This window comes from Drosophila mauritiana, chromosome 2L, assembly GCF_004382145.1.
Source record: "Drosophila mauritiana strain mau12 chromosome 2L, ASM438214v1, whole genome shotgun sequence".
In the NCBI taxonomy this organism is placed as follows: domain Eukaryota; kingdom Metazoa; phylum Arthropoda; class Insecta; order Diptera; family Drosophilidae; genus Drosophila; species Drosophila mauritiana.
The window spans coordinates 13,231,309-13,246,557 of NC_046667.1; the positions used below are offsets into that span (position 1 = coordinate 13,231,309).

At 38.0% G+C, this 15,249-nt stretch overlaps 2 protein-coding genes across 6 annotated transcripts in view; one reads left to right on the forward strand and one right to left on the reverse strand.

Moving 5' to 3' along the window:
• LOC117150932 overlaps positions 1-4,045 on the reverse strand; it is a 41,461-nt gene extending 37,416 nt beyond the window's left edge. The window contains exons 1-2 of the mRNA XM_033318099.1: positions 3,860-4,045; positions 1,523-1,779 (exon numbers count right to left, since the gene is read on the reverse strand). Of these exons, the coding sequence (XP_033173990.1) occupies positions 1,523-1,541 (19 nt within the window). The 5' untranslated portion in view covers positions 1,542-1,779; positions 3,860-4,045. The remainder of the gene's footprint in view (positions 1-1,522; positions 1,780-3,859) is intronic.
• Positions 4,046-4,893: 848 nt separating this feature from the next.
• The window catches only part of LOC117150910 (disintegrin and metalloproteinase domain-containing protein 10), an 86,779-nt gene continuing 76,423 nt past the window's right edge, over positions 4,894-15,249 (forward strand). For 3 of the 5 annotated variants that reach the window (XM_033318062.1, XM_033318061.1, XM_033318058.1), the window contains exons 1-3: positions 4,894-5,172; positions 5,922-6,438; positions 13,156-13,188. In XM_033318062.1, coding sequence (XP_033173953.1) covers positions 6,375-6,438; positions 13,156-13,188 — 97 coding nt within the window. In that variant the 5' untranslated portion in view covers positions 4,894-5,172; positions 5,922-6,374. Of the gene's footprint in view, positions 5,173-5,901; positions 6,439-13,155; positions 13,189-15,249 lie in introns of all 5 variants that reach the window. The other 2 variants (XM_033318059.1, XM_033318060.1) reach the window with 2 other exon arrangements.

The window sequence follows — 15,249 nt, forward strand, 5'->3', positions numbered from 1 at the left end:
CGACCATTTTGTGTGGGATTTGGGCAAAAGGAGAGCACCCGTGTGTTGCAATAAAAAAAAAAAGAAAAAGAAGAAAAGCATTATGATAACAACAAAGGCAGCCAAAACGTCTGCAGAGCCAGATAGACTGACAGCCAGCATATAGAGTACCGGATACACAGTAGATACATCGATACACATGCTAGGTTTCAAATGAAAAATAAGAAAAGAAAAAAAACGAAAAGTGGGGGAAAAAAAGCGAGAATCCATGGATCCATGCCACTCCCACTGGGGCACAAGCCCTTCGCGTTCTCAAACATGGCAGCACTGTCAAGTTTGAAAGGATTATTGCCACTTGCCGCTTGCGGCGAACGTTCTTAAAATGTAACACGTTTCAAACAAGTTTAGATACGTGTAGTGTATGTTTTGTCTGTCGGTCGAGTAGTCTGGGCCTCGATGGCTATATGGCTATATGACCGTATGGCTGGGCTGGCTAACACTCGTATCTCAGTCGGTATCTCTTCGGGCCAGCGTCTATGTAAAAAGTCATCAACGGGGGCCAGTTTGCCCAGGCCTAGGAATCAACAACAACAACAACAGCAGCAACAAAAAACAGCCAGCAGAGGCAAAAACAAAATACAAACGGCGGCGACTGGTTTGACGAGCTTTTTTCAATGGGCTCGCGACCAAAACCGAAAAAAAAATTACGAAAATAATAAAAAAAAAAACAGACAGCCCTACACTTGGCTTGAACTCTCCTCTGGCCAGATCTTTAGCCAGCTTCGTCCCGGGTTCAAATCCGACTCCAACTGCGACTCCAAGCGGTTATAAAAATTCGCGCTTGGCGTTTCTTATATGGCCAAAACTAAAAAAAAAAGGCGAAGGAGAAATGTTAGACTTGGAGATGCTCTAAGCACGCAAGCCAAAAAAAAAAAAAAAAATTAGGAACACACGAAAGACAAACGGATATATAGTGGTCGCCAAATATCAAAGAAATTCAAGCTCAAATTTTGAGGCAGACGAGGGGGGACAATTGTGTAAGATTGATGGGAAAGCTGAGGTCATTCATCATGCGATTCCCGTCTTTATTGGACAGTTCACAAGGCTTGATAGACGAAGGTTTCCAAATACATTTGCCACCACACATATATTTATTATCGAGGATTATCTTATAAACGTGCAAAAAGGGCAACGGAAGGCTCAAGTTCGGATTGTTGGGCACACAGTAGCAGATTTCCAATCAAGCTTTAATCGTGCTCAAAAACTTCTAAGGAATCCATATAAAAAACATACACGTGATATGCTATATATATTATATCACAAAGGGATTTTCTGGGAACTCTACGTCTTATAAGGATTTTTAAGGATTCAGCACAAGGAACTGGTTTCAAAATATTGAAAAATACTTTAAAGAGGGGTCAAAGTTCACATCATTTGTGCTGCAAACTTCCAGCACTTGACTTCCCAAAATCGAGGGACTCTAGGTTCACCCAATTTTACGACTGCAGGGTATTTAAAATGCAACACTTTAAGTGCGACTCACCTTTAAGAGGGACTGGCATTGGTATTGGTGTGCGAGTGTCTGGCTGCCAGCGGCATTGGTATGCGTGTGTATCTGTGAGTGCTGCTGCTGCTGCTGCTGCTGTTGCTGCATCTAAAATCTAGATGATGACGATGGAAGCGATGCTGCACATCCTGGCGGCCATCTTTTCGACTGGCTGAATTAACTTTTTGAGCCGCCTCTCACATGTTGTTTTCTCCGGCGTTGTTGCTGTTGTTGTTTGTCGATTAACACTTCGGCTGCATGGTTATATGTATATATGGAATATATATGTAGGAATAAATTCGTTTAGACGTGTTTTTTTCAAACGGTTTTACGAGCGATTTGATATTGTTAAATTGATTTACTGCTGGCCGTGCGCACAAATCAAGTTTTTTGGCTTTATGATTCGTCGTATACGGAATAAATAAATAAATAAATGAAGCCAAAACTAATCGACGGAAGCCCCGAAAAAAGCTTTTGAAAGTGGCCCACGCAGGCGGCAAATAGCAATAGTTGAGAAATGAGATAAATAATGGCAAAAAATCCAAATTAAAGTGTAATAAAAAAAAAAGAGGTCTAACCACTTCTTTTTCTTTTTTTTTTATTTTGCCTTCCACCAGCCGAACAGCTGAAAAAACACAAAACTGTCGACGAACCTTTTGGCCATTTGCAGCCGGTTTGCAGGGGCAGAACCAATTAAAATAAAACTAAAAATAATACAAAAAAGAAAAATAGTAAAGAAAACTTTCAAAATCAGCAGAAGGGAGGGGGGGTGGCGCAGAAAAAATGAAGGAAAATCCGAACCAGTTGCAAAGCGCCAGCAGCTGATCCGCCGGAAAAACTGAAAAGCGCGTCTACACAACCTGAGCAAAGGACCTGCAGCCGGGCACTGAAATTCCAGGAGCAGACCGCCTGCCACGGACGTCAACTTATGTAAAGCCGACTGCCGACTGCGAACTTCGGCCCACATCGCGCTGCTCGCCCCCCACCCGCCCCCTCTTCGACATCCACAACATTTTCCCATTTTCCGGCATTACTGCCGAAGTAAGTGCGTGCGAGCGAGACGCCAGCAATGCAATTTTGCGGGCCAAAGTCAGGCAGTTAACCAGCAGGCTGGTCCGCTTCTTCCTCCTCTGCTGCTCCTGCTGTTTCTTCTTCTTCTTCTGCCTGCTTCCTGCTGCCTGTGGCTGCCACATCTGTGTGCGTGCGTGCTGGTGTGCGTGTGTGGCGCCTGCGCACTGAGCGCACAGCTGACGGCGGTAGGAACCAGGCCCGAAATCCTTCAACATCGGGGAGGGGCAAAAAAAAGCTAATCTCTGTTATTTCGTTAAACTTACATATTAAGTAAGGTATCATAGAAAGTCAAGCACTTTAGAGTTTTTGTATTTTTACTATATTACTTTTTTTATTTTCTCGTTAAGAGATAATATTCTGACATATGTATGTTTGCTCTCCGAGAACATATTGATTAAAGGATTGAGAACTGTATACTTCTAAAAAAGCTATAAGAACTTTCAAAAAATTTAAAAACAATGCAAACTTTGTGATACTAGGCCACAATTGTATCAGCCACGTGATTTTAACAATCACAAAATGCCCAGACATACGATAATCCAAACTTGAGGTTGACAAACTTTGAGCCACCTTATGTAACGTGTTGCTCCCCTAGATTTTGAGCGCCCAAGCGTGAACCGTCCCTGTAGCCAGAGGTTTAACCTCTGTTGCTAGGCGCCCGACGCAGTCCCTCCACTGCCGACGCCGGCAGAGCTGCGCCGACAGCCGAGCCAGCTGATTTTTGTGGCAGAGCCGAGAAGCCGTGGAATGGGGATTTTCCCGAAAAGTAACGGCTCTTTCGGGAAAAACCGTTTTCCGTATTGATTTCGGGGGGCGCTGCATGTGAGCTTCCCATAAACCAAATATGCATTCTAAAACGCCCGATGAAAGGAGTAGTTAGCTGCAGTTGGAACGGTGGAGAGGGGAGGGGAATCGAAAGAAAAGAAGAAGAAAACAAGTTCTGGGCGCACAGTGGGGCAAGCTTAGAACTGTAGTGACCACTGTGCGGCAGCAGTTGAGCTTCTAGTTTCGCATTTGCAGTAAACGCTTCTCTCTCTTTCTCTCTCTCGCTCACGCAGGAAACCTGTTTTCGAGAATCGTTTTTTATAGCTTTTGCCACTTGCCACCAGACCAGGCCAAAATAAAAAAAAATAAACAAAAAGTATTTCACAAGTTTTGTTTGCTTGCTTCTTTGCTGTTTGTGTTGTTGTGGTTGTTGCTGCGCTTGCTGGTTGTTTCGCTTCTGTTTATCATTCACTGTTGTTGCCACCGTTTGGCGTTTACCTTTTGCACAATCTTCGTTTACATGAAAGCGGCGACGACACGCGACCAAAGGCACACACACATTCGCACCTACACCCACACACGGACGGGGAACGCGGACAGAGGACAGACACACGGATACGCGAACGCAAGCACGAGCTAACGGTAACGGACAGAGAAAGCGAGCACGTCCACCCGCAGCAACACTCGATAAGCATCTGACACAGTGTTGCCAGGTGACACAAGTCAGAGCGTCTTCAACAAGTTTATCACTAAAAAATCCCAGCATGTTAAAAAAGCGCGCGCGATTCAAAGGAGGATCATTCTATTATTTAGACATACTCAATCAAATCAAATAAGCGTTCGGCAAGTTTAAATCAGTACTTACACTACAGAAGTAAATTGTCCTCTTTAGCTTATAAGCATAGGTAAATAATAAGCTTCTGATGTAAAAAGCTTATTTGTTAAATAAATCAAATTTCAAATAGTTTTGTTTATAAATCCGATACGTAAAGTGTGGCAACACTGGCGCCATATGATAAATGTTGCCACCAAGCGTACAAATATTTTCTTTCACGAAATTGACGAGGGCTACAAAATAAAGTCTAGTTTGGCGCCCTTTTTGAATTTCACTGTGCAAAATAAAGATTTGTATAAATAATCGTCGAAGTATACAAGTTCAAAAATAAAATTATTTTAATCTTTAATTCAATTAAGCAAGTTCTCTTTGGAGTGTAAAATATTATTTTGATATAATTTAATTTAAAGAACGTTATTGGTATTTTCTGTATTCCTTATGCGTAAGTATCAATGATGTTTAAGTTTGTTTAATTAACTGAAAAGTATGTGCTAGTGCTTAAATCCGTTTTATTTAATACATTTAACTATTATCAATATACCATACCAAATACAAAGAGGCATATTGTCATCACTCTGTAATATCAGTATTAATGTACACGGAAATGAACGCGTCAGGAAAATAATCTGTTTTTATTGTACTGGTCACACTAAAACGGGAGTACATATATATATGTGGTGAGAAATCGGGTAGTTTAAAAAAAACCACCAAGCGAGTTGGACGTGCGACTGTTTAAAACGGATCTCGGAACGCCGTGGGAGTCGGAAAGTCGGAAAATCGCTGGACGCGTGTTCGTGCGTTTGCATGTGTGCGTGCGTTCGTGTGTGTGTGTGTGCTAGTGTGCGAGCGGGTGAGCGAATTAAAAATAAATATATTGCCAAGTCAGGCTTAAGAAATGTGCGCTAATCAAAGAAAATGTCCCCAATTTCGGCCAATTGAGAATTGTGGCTAAACAAAATATTCGACGGGAGTTCAAGTGAGTGCCAATTGCGGAGACAAAATGGCTGCATTTCAACGCATTTAATTTACGGGCAACACAGAGCAAACGAGAGTGAGAGAGAAAAATGGAGAGAGGCAATCGGAGAAGACAACATAAAAGAGAGAACATGAAAGAAGGGCAAGAGGCATACGAAAATAAGTAAACATGCAAAAACATTGTTAAATTAGCCCTATTGCGAAGTTAAACTCAACATAATAATATTAACGAAAACATTGTTTCGTTTAATTATTTTGAAACAGCATTGTAAACATATCGATTTGGTGTTCTCTTGTGCCAGCAACAACAAGCGTCTTAAAAGCAACAATAATTAATTTAATGCATTTTGTTGCGTTTGCGCCGCAGCTGTCGCTCTCTCCTTCCCTCCTTTTCCGTCTTCCGTCGCTCTTTGTCGTCTCTGTTGCATCTCCCTCTCTCGCTCTCCTCTCTGCGCTTGCCCATTGCATTTGTGCGAGTGCAAGAGGCCAATAGCTGTTTTTGTTGTGATTTTATGTTTGTTTGTATTGCTAATGTTTTGGTTTTCCAACTATTCAAATACTTATTAAACAAGAAAAAACGCATACTCAACTTATGAATATAACGTAACTAAATAGTAAAAAAAAACATAAATATAAATAAAAACAATCAAATAAATAAAATTCGTCTATTTTTATATTTAAATAGTATATAATATTATTAATAAATAATAATATTAAATCAATCTAAAAGTTTCGCTCTTCTGCCTTCAGAAATTAACAATCCAGTGAATAAACACACAAAATCAACCAAAAAAGAAGGTTTTTCTTTTTTATTTTCGCTTTTAATTTGTTAACGAGAAAATATTGGAATAAAATAAAAATAAAAGAAAAGTGTACGTGACAAGAGCTCGAAAAGAAGTTGCAACAAATAGCAAAAATAATTCGTGCGTGCGAAAAAGTGCTGCGAAGTTTTATGGCCCATGCAAAAAGTGCTAAATTTGTAAATGGCATGGAAAGTGCAAAGCTCTGATTAAAAACCCGCGAAGATTGGTGTGCGAGGTGCCCCCCAATAACGCAACCAACTACTGCCACAAGGAAATTATTAAGACCAATCAACGACCTTCGCGGAAATAATAAAAAAAATTGCAAAAACATAGCAAACAGAAATTTGGTGCTAGTTCTGTTTAGTCGACACCCATCCACGTTGGATCCCCATCGCAAATAATGTCATCAAAATGTGCTTTCAACACTGTATTCGTATCGATCATTTTCATCATCATCGTAAATGGTAAGATTGTAAAACTACGCTTAAATAGTGAAGTGAAGAATGTAATCCAAGGGTTTCCGTTCCTATTTGATATAATTTTTCAAATATTTTAATTTTATAATACATAAAGCATTAGTCTTTTATTCTGCCTTGACTCACTGGCAACCGAAGAAACCACAACAATCGTGGCTTAAAATGAAATACAGCCGAGGGTGCTGCAAATGACCCATAGACAATAACATTGGTGTAAGTGCTCAATCAGGCGGAAACAAAGTTAACATTTTCACCCAGAACCCTTCGAGCAACAAAAATAATTACGTACTTTGCCAGGATAATTGACGAGTGAAGGATATTCGAGGGGGGAAAAAGAGGGTATTGTTTTGAGGGTGGAGCACAGAGGGTTCTCCTATAATTTTAGTAGACACTTTGGGTAATTGTCTCTGGGTTTTCTCGCCGCCCAAACTTCGCTGTGGGTGTATTTTGTTATTAAACAAATGGGGTTGCTTAGCATAATTAATTTAATTTCGCTATTGTCACTCCAAGCGAATTGACAGAATGTTTTTCTTGTGACCCAGAGTGTTTGCTTTCAGTCAGTCGGGTTTGCTTTCAGCAACATTCTCACTTGCAGGTGCCAAGGTTTCAAACTCAACCGACTCTAATAACAATCTACATACCCGTGAATATACTTTTCACATATGTATATGTTCATGTAAATATACAGATTCAGATTCTACCTATTTATTTTCACAAAGCAAATCCATTGTTGGGGCAAAAAGAGCGAAGAAGGTGGAAAGCATAAGGTATAACGTGAGTCATGAAAACCTGAGTAAAGCTCAGGGGACTCATCCATTTTTATTGTGAAATTGTTAGCTTGGGTTTAACAAAAGGGGCCTTACAAATTTTGAAACTATATATTTTGATATGAAACACACTTTAAGAATGCAGCATTTAGTTCAGAATTGTAATACTTAAGTTATGAATATATTGTGTGTTGTGATAAACTTTAAATTTATGATGAATAAAAAATGTTGAACATGAACTAAAACCGTTTTTTCGCCACTTCAACTAATTTGTTTGCATGGCAAGATTTTCCTAAGTTCAACGTTACGAAATTCGAGGCGGGGCAAGGGCTCATGACAACAACAACAACAACATCCACTCTTGGCTAATTAGCCAAAGTCAAGCAACATGAACACGGGCAAAAGCAGCGAGGATTGAGGGCCAAGAATCAAGCCAAGAAGATGGCAGAGTGGCGAAGGCGAAAACTGGTTTATCCACTTGGCCGGCTAATCTGACAACAAAGAAAGAGAGCAGACACAAGAACCGAGAACGGAGAACCCAGAAGCGAGGCGAATAGAAAAGGCCAGAGACAAACAAAAAATCAGCGAAAAAGGTCAATGTCTCGGCATTATCTGTCTGGGCTGCACAAACCATATTATAAAATGATTGAAAATGAAAAAATTATAAAAAATATATATGCAACAGCTGGCGGAGAAGAGTTTTTCTCCCACAAATAAGCAGCGGAAGCGAAGGAAATATATATACAAGAAGTGCTGTGAAAAGCAACAGTTCTGAGATACAGTAACAAGATACAGCTGGGAATTAAGATAAAGATACTGTATCTCAGTTTCAACTTGAGATTGCGGCTACTTTTTACGTAACTTATCTGCAGCTTTTTGGTTTCGTTTTTTTTTTTTGTCTTGAAAACAGAAAAAAAAACTTAAAGATGCAAGCTGACGAGTAAAATGAATTTCTAGAGTCACATCTGGCTTTTTCTGGATTTTATTATTGTTATTGATAAGCTGTTGACTAAAAGTTGCTTCAAATATAATTTCAGTCGGGAAAAAACCTGTCGTAAATCACATATTGGAGATGTGGTTAGGGGATGGGAGGAAAGTTTAGGATGATAGGGCCCAGAGAACAATGGACACTTTGCCCCGGCATTTATGCAATTTTCCTTTGCTTTATTTCCCGTACGTGCCGAGTGCAACATAGTAAACAAACAAATAATGAAGCCACCATTGAAATCTAGAGATGACAACGTGACCGTGGATGAAGAACTTCGTGCTGTTTCATAATATACTCGTACAAACAAAATGACCCACAAAACTCGTGGATTTACTTTGTGAATCCGACCCATATGATAGACGCGTTTGTTCTGTATTTGCCGTCGTATCTGCCAGATACAAATGTATCTCTCATTGCAAAGTGTGTTACTATCACCAGGCGGGTGACATTTATTGTTTGCCGAGTGCCTCTGCCAAATAAAATGTAATAAAAAATGAAATACATGTATGCATTTATATGCGAGAATGTATACATGCGGTGAATAAATCCCTTAAGCTTGTTGAATGACTGAAGCGCCTGGCACTTCAAATTGATGAGTAGCTTTAATGAAAGGGCGTGACTCGATGTAAATTGCCCTCTTCTAGGGCGCTGCACATGCAGGGAAATGTAAATGGCTTTTCCGAGGGTGAAAGCATTGGTTGAATCGACGCAAATGTCGTTATCCTGGCAGGTGAAACTCGTGTTGGCAATTTCCGAAACCGACTTAAAGGTTTCAATATGCCATTCATTAACATAATCCGCCAAATCTTTATCATATATATGATTTCAGTAGATTTAAAATTACATACATACATATGTACATCAAATATATAGACTTTTAGATCAGTATTTTGAGGCATTACTAATTATTCTAGATATGGTCTTAGCACTTCCTTTGGGAAAGTGAATAATTTGTGCTCTTGTAACCTTCATTTCAATCAGGAAGCCCAAAGTTAGCCACTAAAAATGCGCTTAAATTGGATTTTATGTGCGAATTATGCTGCCTCATTATGCCAAATGGCCTAAATAACAATCAAAGCGGGACTCGCATGACACCAGTGGATTTGGGTGGTTTGAGGCCGGAGACTTGGAGGTTTGGTAGAATTTAATTAAATTATTAAAGTTACGCGGTAAGCCACAGAGATACGAGGGGTATACATAAACAAACAGACGAGCAGACAAAGGCATAAAAACTTTTCTTTTCTTTCCTTTCTTCCCCTTTGCCCCCTTTCTTCTCTTTTCTCCCCCCAAGTCAAGTTGCGAAGCATAAACAAACAGAAGGCAAACGATTCGCCAAGACGGAGATACATTATGCACAGACGCAGCTACAGATACAAGATACACCATACACACTACTCACCATCGCACAGCAACAAAGCGAGTGAACAAAAAAAAAAAAAAAGAAAAACAAACAAAAATGAAACGGGGAAGCACTGATAAAGGAGAAAACTAAGAGAATAAGACCAAGTCAAAGAACATTTTCGTGCTGGCATTCGCTTTTCGCATTCACATTCAACTGCAGATTCACATTCATTTGACTTGGGCACACAATTATGCACATAGATACATATTTATCCATATATACAAATGTATATATGTATGCATAGTTTCGTCCTTTAAGCCGCAGGATATGTTTTTTTTTTTTTTGGTTGGAACTCTGTTTTCGCTTCTGCCTCATATTTTAATAAATTAAATATGGAATCCTGAAAATAAAAGGAAAGTATTTAAAAGTGAAGTATTTATTTATGGTTATATACACTATTTCATATATATTATGTTAGTATAGCAAAATACATTTGCATTAATTTTATATACATATGCACATATATGTTTTTTAAACAATTACTTTTACTTTTTTCTCTTGTGGGTAAGAGAAATTCTGATTTTGTGAAATTTCTACCTTCCATTTTCCTCATTGTTGCGTCTTCATCTTTATGCGTTTTTCCACTTTGTATGTCTCGCAATTTTCTTATTGTTGCTCGGGGTTACGACGTCTAAAGTTGGCTGGAAAATGGGAACGGGTTGCGGGGGGTAGGTCGATGATGATGATGGTGGTGGTGGTGGTGGGGCGGCGTTGGCTTTTATTTTTATTGTGTCTCCACTCTGCCACAGAAGTCGACATTTTTGTGCTGCGCGCTTTTCAAGGGGGTATATTTATCATCATCCCCCTTTCGGCTTGCGCCCCTTTCGGTGCCCGGCTTTTCCGGCGTTTTTCGTCGGTGTGCCAAAGTTGATTTTCATTAGTTTTAATGCCGCTCATTATGTTTCGGGCTCTGTCGGTCTGTCTGTCTGTCTGTGTCTGGAATCTCTGTCTATCTGTTTTCCCCCCTTGCCTGCGGGGCGAAAACTCGCATCACAGGCGACACCGTGCACGCAGATTGCTGCCAATAAAGGCAAACTTTCGGCCAAAGAGTCGTGTGTGCAGTTAAATATTTCATTTGCCATTCCGGTACTCAGATATCCAGAGGAATGTGTGTGGATGCGAAAAGTTTTCACGTCGATGATTGCTGTGCATTTTTTAGGAGAAACAAAAAATATGTCCATATTACTTTGCTAAAAAAAACTAAAAAATCAGAGGGAAAAGACTTTTAAATACGTACGAAAGATTTATTTTCAAATTTGACATACGAGAGAACCAAATAAATCTGTTTTTACTTTTCAAAAGTAAAAATTTCACAGAGCATTCTTTTAATTACTGTATGATCGTATTATTTATTTTGCAGCTATAATTTAAAGTGCACATACATGCATAAGTAAATATTGCCAAATGCAACAGAAAATAGTTGCAATATTTCTGCTTTTTAACATCATACGATATATTCCACCTTTTGCCTTTTATGTATGCTGACAATATAACTGAATTGATATGCAGCAAACAGATATCAAACATTTCCATAAAAGCAGCCAGTGAAAAAAAATGAAAAATGGGTCTGCCAATGTCAGTTTTCTTTTTTACTCAATCAGAAATTGCATTAAAATGTACATAAAGTGTTAGCTTAAAGTTGTGAAATCATTTTTAGGAAACTGTGTACCATTATTACCATTTTTTCAATGCGTCAATTAAGATTTTCGTTTATACACAAATAATATACCTTAAAAACCATAGCATATTATAAGTGCTATAAGTTTATAAGTGAAACTAAAAATAATTTAATTTGCACAATACTTGTAGTAAAATGGCAACCATAAAAAAACAACTCATAGTACTCGAAGTTTTTAATAAAAGAATTTTAATTACTTGGTATGAATTGATATAGATTCTATTCTATAACAATGATTTTGTTGAATCTGGTGGTAAATATACATTATTTAATAGCCTCTGGTTCATTTCTTTGCATTTCGGTTTAGAATTCGAAATAAATGGGGTAAAATCAAATTAAAGATACATTAAAAACCATTTTAGTTCACTTAAATGTGATTTATAAACCATTCATTTGTATTTATGTACATATGTAGGTTGCCATGGGTGATGGAGGTACGTAGAAATTGAAATGAATGTGTAACAAACTGAGTGGCATTTCCTGCAAAATTGTATTTCATTATCATATTTAGCATAGAGATCGATGTTTAAAAGCCAGTTAGCCTCGATATAATATAATATTTATATCAATATACAATAATTTATAATTTGGTTCATATAAAGACATTAAGTGCATTAGAGAAAATGAAGTAAGTCTGTTAATTGAATGCAATTTATTACAAAAATCCAACCCTTTGGAAGTAACTTGCTTATGCTGCACCACCAAAAAACACCCTTAAAATTAACCCCAAAAATTGACAGTACATAAAATGCTGTCAATAAAATTGTTCCACAATTGATGAAAAAAAAGTATAAAAATAATAAATAATTTAGAGCTTGCCTAAAGCTCAATAAATTATATTAACGATTCACTTGGCATCCGTTGAACAATTATAGATTGCAATATTAACTTTTAACTTTATCTGAAGCCTTTTGCGGCTTGGAATTATAAATTATTTAATTTCTTTTGTTACCACGTTAGCTTTATACTTTGTAGAAATTGTACATTTGGTTCAGCGTTAATTTTATGTGTCAGCAAATAAGAATAGAAACAATACCACATTTTACGGTGGATATAAAATGTTGACAGCCAAATGAAAATAATTGTTACAAAACGCATTTCCGTGTATATTTATTTGTGCATGAAAATGCATTTACCTGTCGAACAAAATATTTAAATGAGCACGGGAATTTTAATGAGTGCGTAGATACATTTTATTCGAATTATACATAGCATTAGATAACAAATTTATTATTAAAGAATTATTTATTAAAATATTATATTTCTTAAGATTGTGGTTCTGAATGACATCAACTTTGTTTGATGGTATAGAATTCGACCTTAAACGAGAATTGTTCCCGTTGGCTTGTCGGCCTGTCAGGAAGGAAACATTTTGCCCTCCCATCTTACTTTTCTGCTCTTCGCCGAAAAGCTGCACTCTGCTTACTCAAGTGGATTTTAATTTGAATACTTTTGCCTGTTTTTGTGCTGCAAGTTTACCCCTTTTTAATAAAAGAAAAAATACCTGAATGAGTGGAGTCCCCTTGCCGCTTGTCGGGTTTTGTGTGCTGCTCGCATATTTTGGTCTTTGAGCATAGATTTAAAACAAGAGAGAACGCTGGAGTCGATCCCTCGACTGACAGATACCCATTACTCAGTTGGATTACTTGGGAGAAATTAAAAATATTGTTGACAAAACAAAAAGCTATCGCCTACGGATGTAGCCTGATCCGGCTACTGATTCTGATCAAGAATCTATAAACTTAAAAGAGTCAAAAACAAATCTTTTATACATTTTTACTCTACGAGTAATGCGTATAAATTCCATTGAAATCCAATTAATAAACTTTTAAACTTATCTAAAATTGAAAATGTTTCTTTTTATTTTCAGGTTACGCAAAAGATATTTCTGGAGTTAAAAGAGGTAAGTGTACGTTTAAGTTAAATTGATTGGTAATGGACAGCAAAACAAACTACAGATAATCTTTGCGAAATAATTGGTTTATTAGTTGGAAAATTTCCAGCTACTTGGGTTAACTTTAGTTTGAATAGGAAATTTAAAATTGGATTTCAACTAGGTGTTCGTAGTAAGTCAATTATCTGACTATGAATTTATTGGAATTCGGTCTAGGAAGTAGATTATATTTTCAGACATTTATTAATGCATTTGTGGTTTGAAATGTTATAGTATTTGATTACAAAACAGTGATTGCTTTTTTGATTGCTTGTGTATTGCTATTATATCGTTAATCTGTTGCGTTTGCGTTATTAATTAATTCTTGGCGATCGGAGACTGCTAAATGCTGGATCGGAAAAGCCGAAAGTGTTTGCAACTCCCTTAGTTTCAACTCAATCTCTTCCACATTTATGCACCCAATTTTTTTCTAGAGCCCCACACATTTGGCCCATTCACACGCCGGCACTTCGGCACGGCTCTCCGTGGTGCAATTTATAATATGTGGCGGCAAAGGAAGTCGAAAAAAGAGTAGCTGGAAAAATGCCCAACGTCGAGTAGCTCTAGAATTCGTTTAGGTTGTCCCCACTCTTGCTAGCCAGCATACTCGAAACCCCGGGCTTTTCCTCAACTCGTCCACGTTTTTCCAACCAGTTTTTCACCTTTGTCGCCATTCTTTTTTTTCCTCCTCAGCCCTTGCCTTTTGCAGGTTGCATCGCTGTTGACTTGTCAGTTGACTGACGGGCAAAAAGGAAAAATCGCAAAGAACTGCAAAAGTAGTGCCTTTTATTCTGTTTTGTTTTTTTTTCCCGCACATGCAAATGTTTGGGTCACTCGACAAGGCGTGGCACACATGTATTAAATATATGTATGTATGTATATAAAATGTATATAAAATTGTTCGATTTTTTATGATTCAATTTTATGCTTGTAGCGGTTGTGGTTCCTGGCCAAATGGCATAAAATCAATGAAGCTCCGGCGCATTTGGTTGAAAAATGGCGGCCATTTTGAAGCGCCCCCGCCCAGCCGATTGTCATTATTTATTGAAAATATAGTTTGATGAGTTTTTACTTGGCCCGAGCCAAGGGAGCAGTGTGGTCGCCGGTTGGCAAAAGCTGCAGATGCTGCCGCGCGCCACACACCTTTTTCCGAGCCCCGGAGAACTCCTTTTTTCCGGCAGTGTTGTTTTTTTCAGCTGCGGTCAATGGAATGGCTTTTTGTGTCTGCCTTCTGTCTGTTTGCCTGTCTGAGTTTGTGTGTTTTTTAAAATTGGTTAAATCAGCAAACTTTCACCCTGCTCCCTTTTTTTTTTTTTGTTAATATGCTCCGCAGGAGCTTTAACTTTTTTAAAGTTTTTTTTTATGTTGGCGGTTGATGAATTCATAAATTGACGGTTAGATGTGCATATTTTAGTCTGCTACAATTCTAATTTATTATAATTAAATTTTATGTGGCAAATATTTTTAGGACTAAATGTGTGGGAATGTTTAAATTACCACCTATAGGATAAATAACAATTTACATGGTATCAAAATCATTTGCCTTTAGTATGCAATGGAGTGATACAAATTACGATCAGTTTTTTGAACAATTGTTTCTCTTTGTAAGCTTTGATTTCTTTTGCCTCTTTAATGACCAATATTTTTGGTCAGGTTAAATCCTTGATATCCTAATACCTGGTTATACAAATCCTTATGACCATATGTGTGCATTTATCACTCAACTTAATAAAATATACATGGCATTAAAAAACAGTCTGCGGCCAACAAACTATAGTCCATTCCTTCCGCTTCATATTACAAATCTTCCGCTGATACGATTATGTGGCGGCTTCTAGGAAAAAAAAAGTAAAGAAATCGAATTGGGATTGGGAATTGCTGGCGTCTATGTTCGTATATCCATGTGCCTTGAAGTGAGGGGTCATAAAAAAGCGGAAAAAAAACGTTGCTATTCCGTGGGGTATGACCAGTTAATAGCATTTCCCCCCCAGTTACGCCCACGCAATCGACACAATATTCAAGGGAGTATGT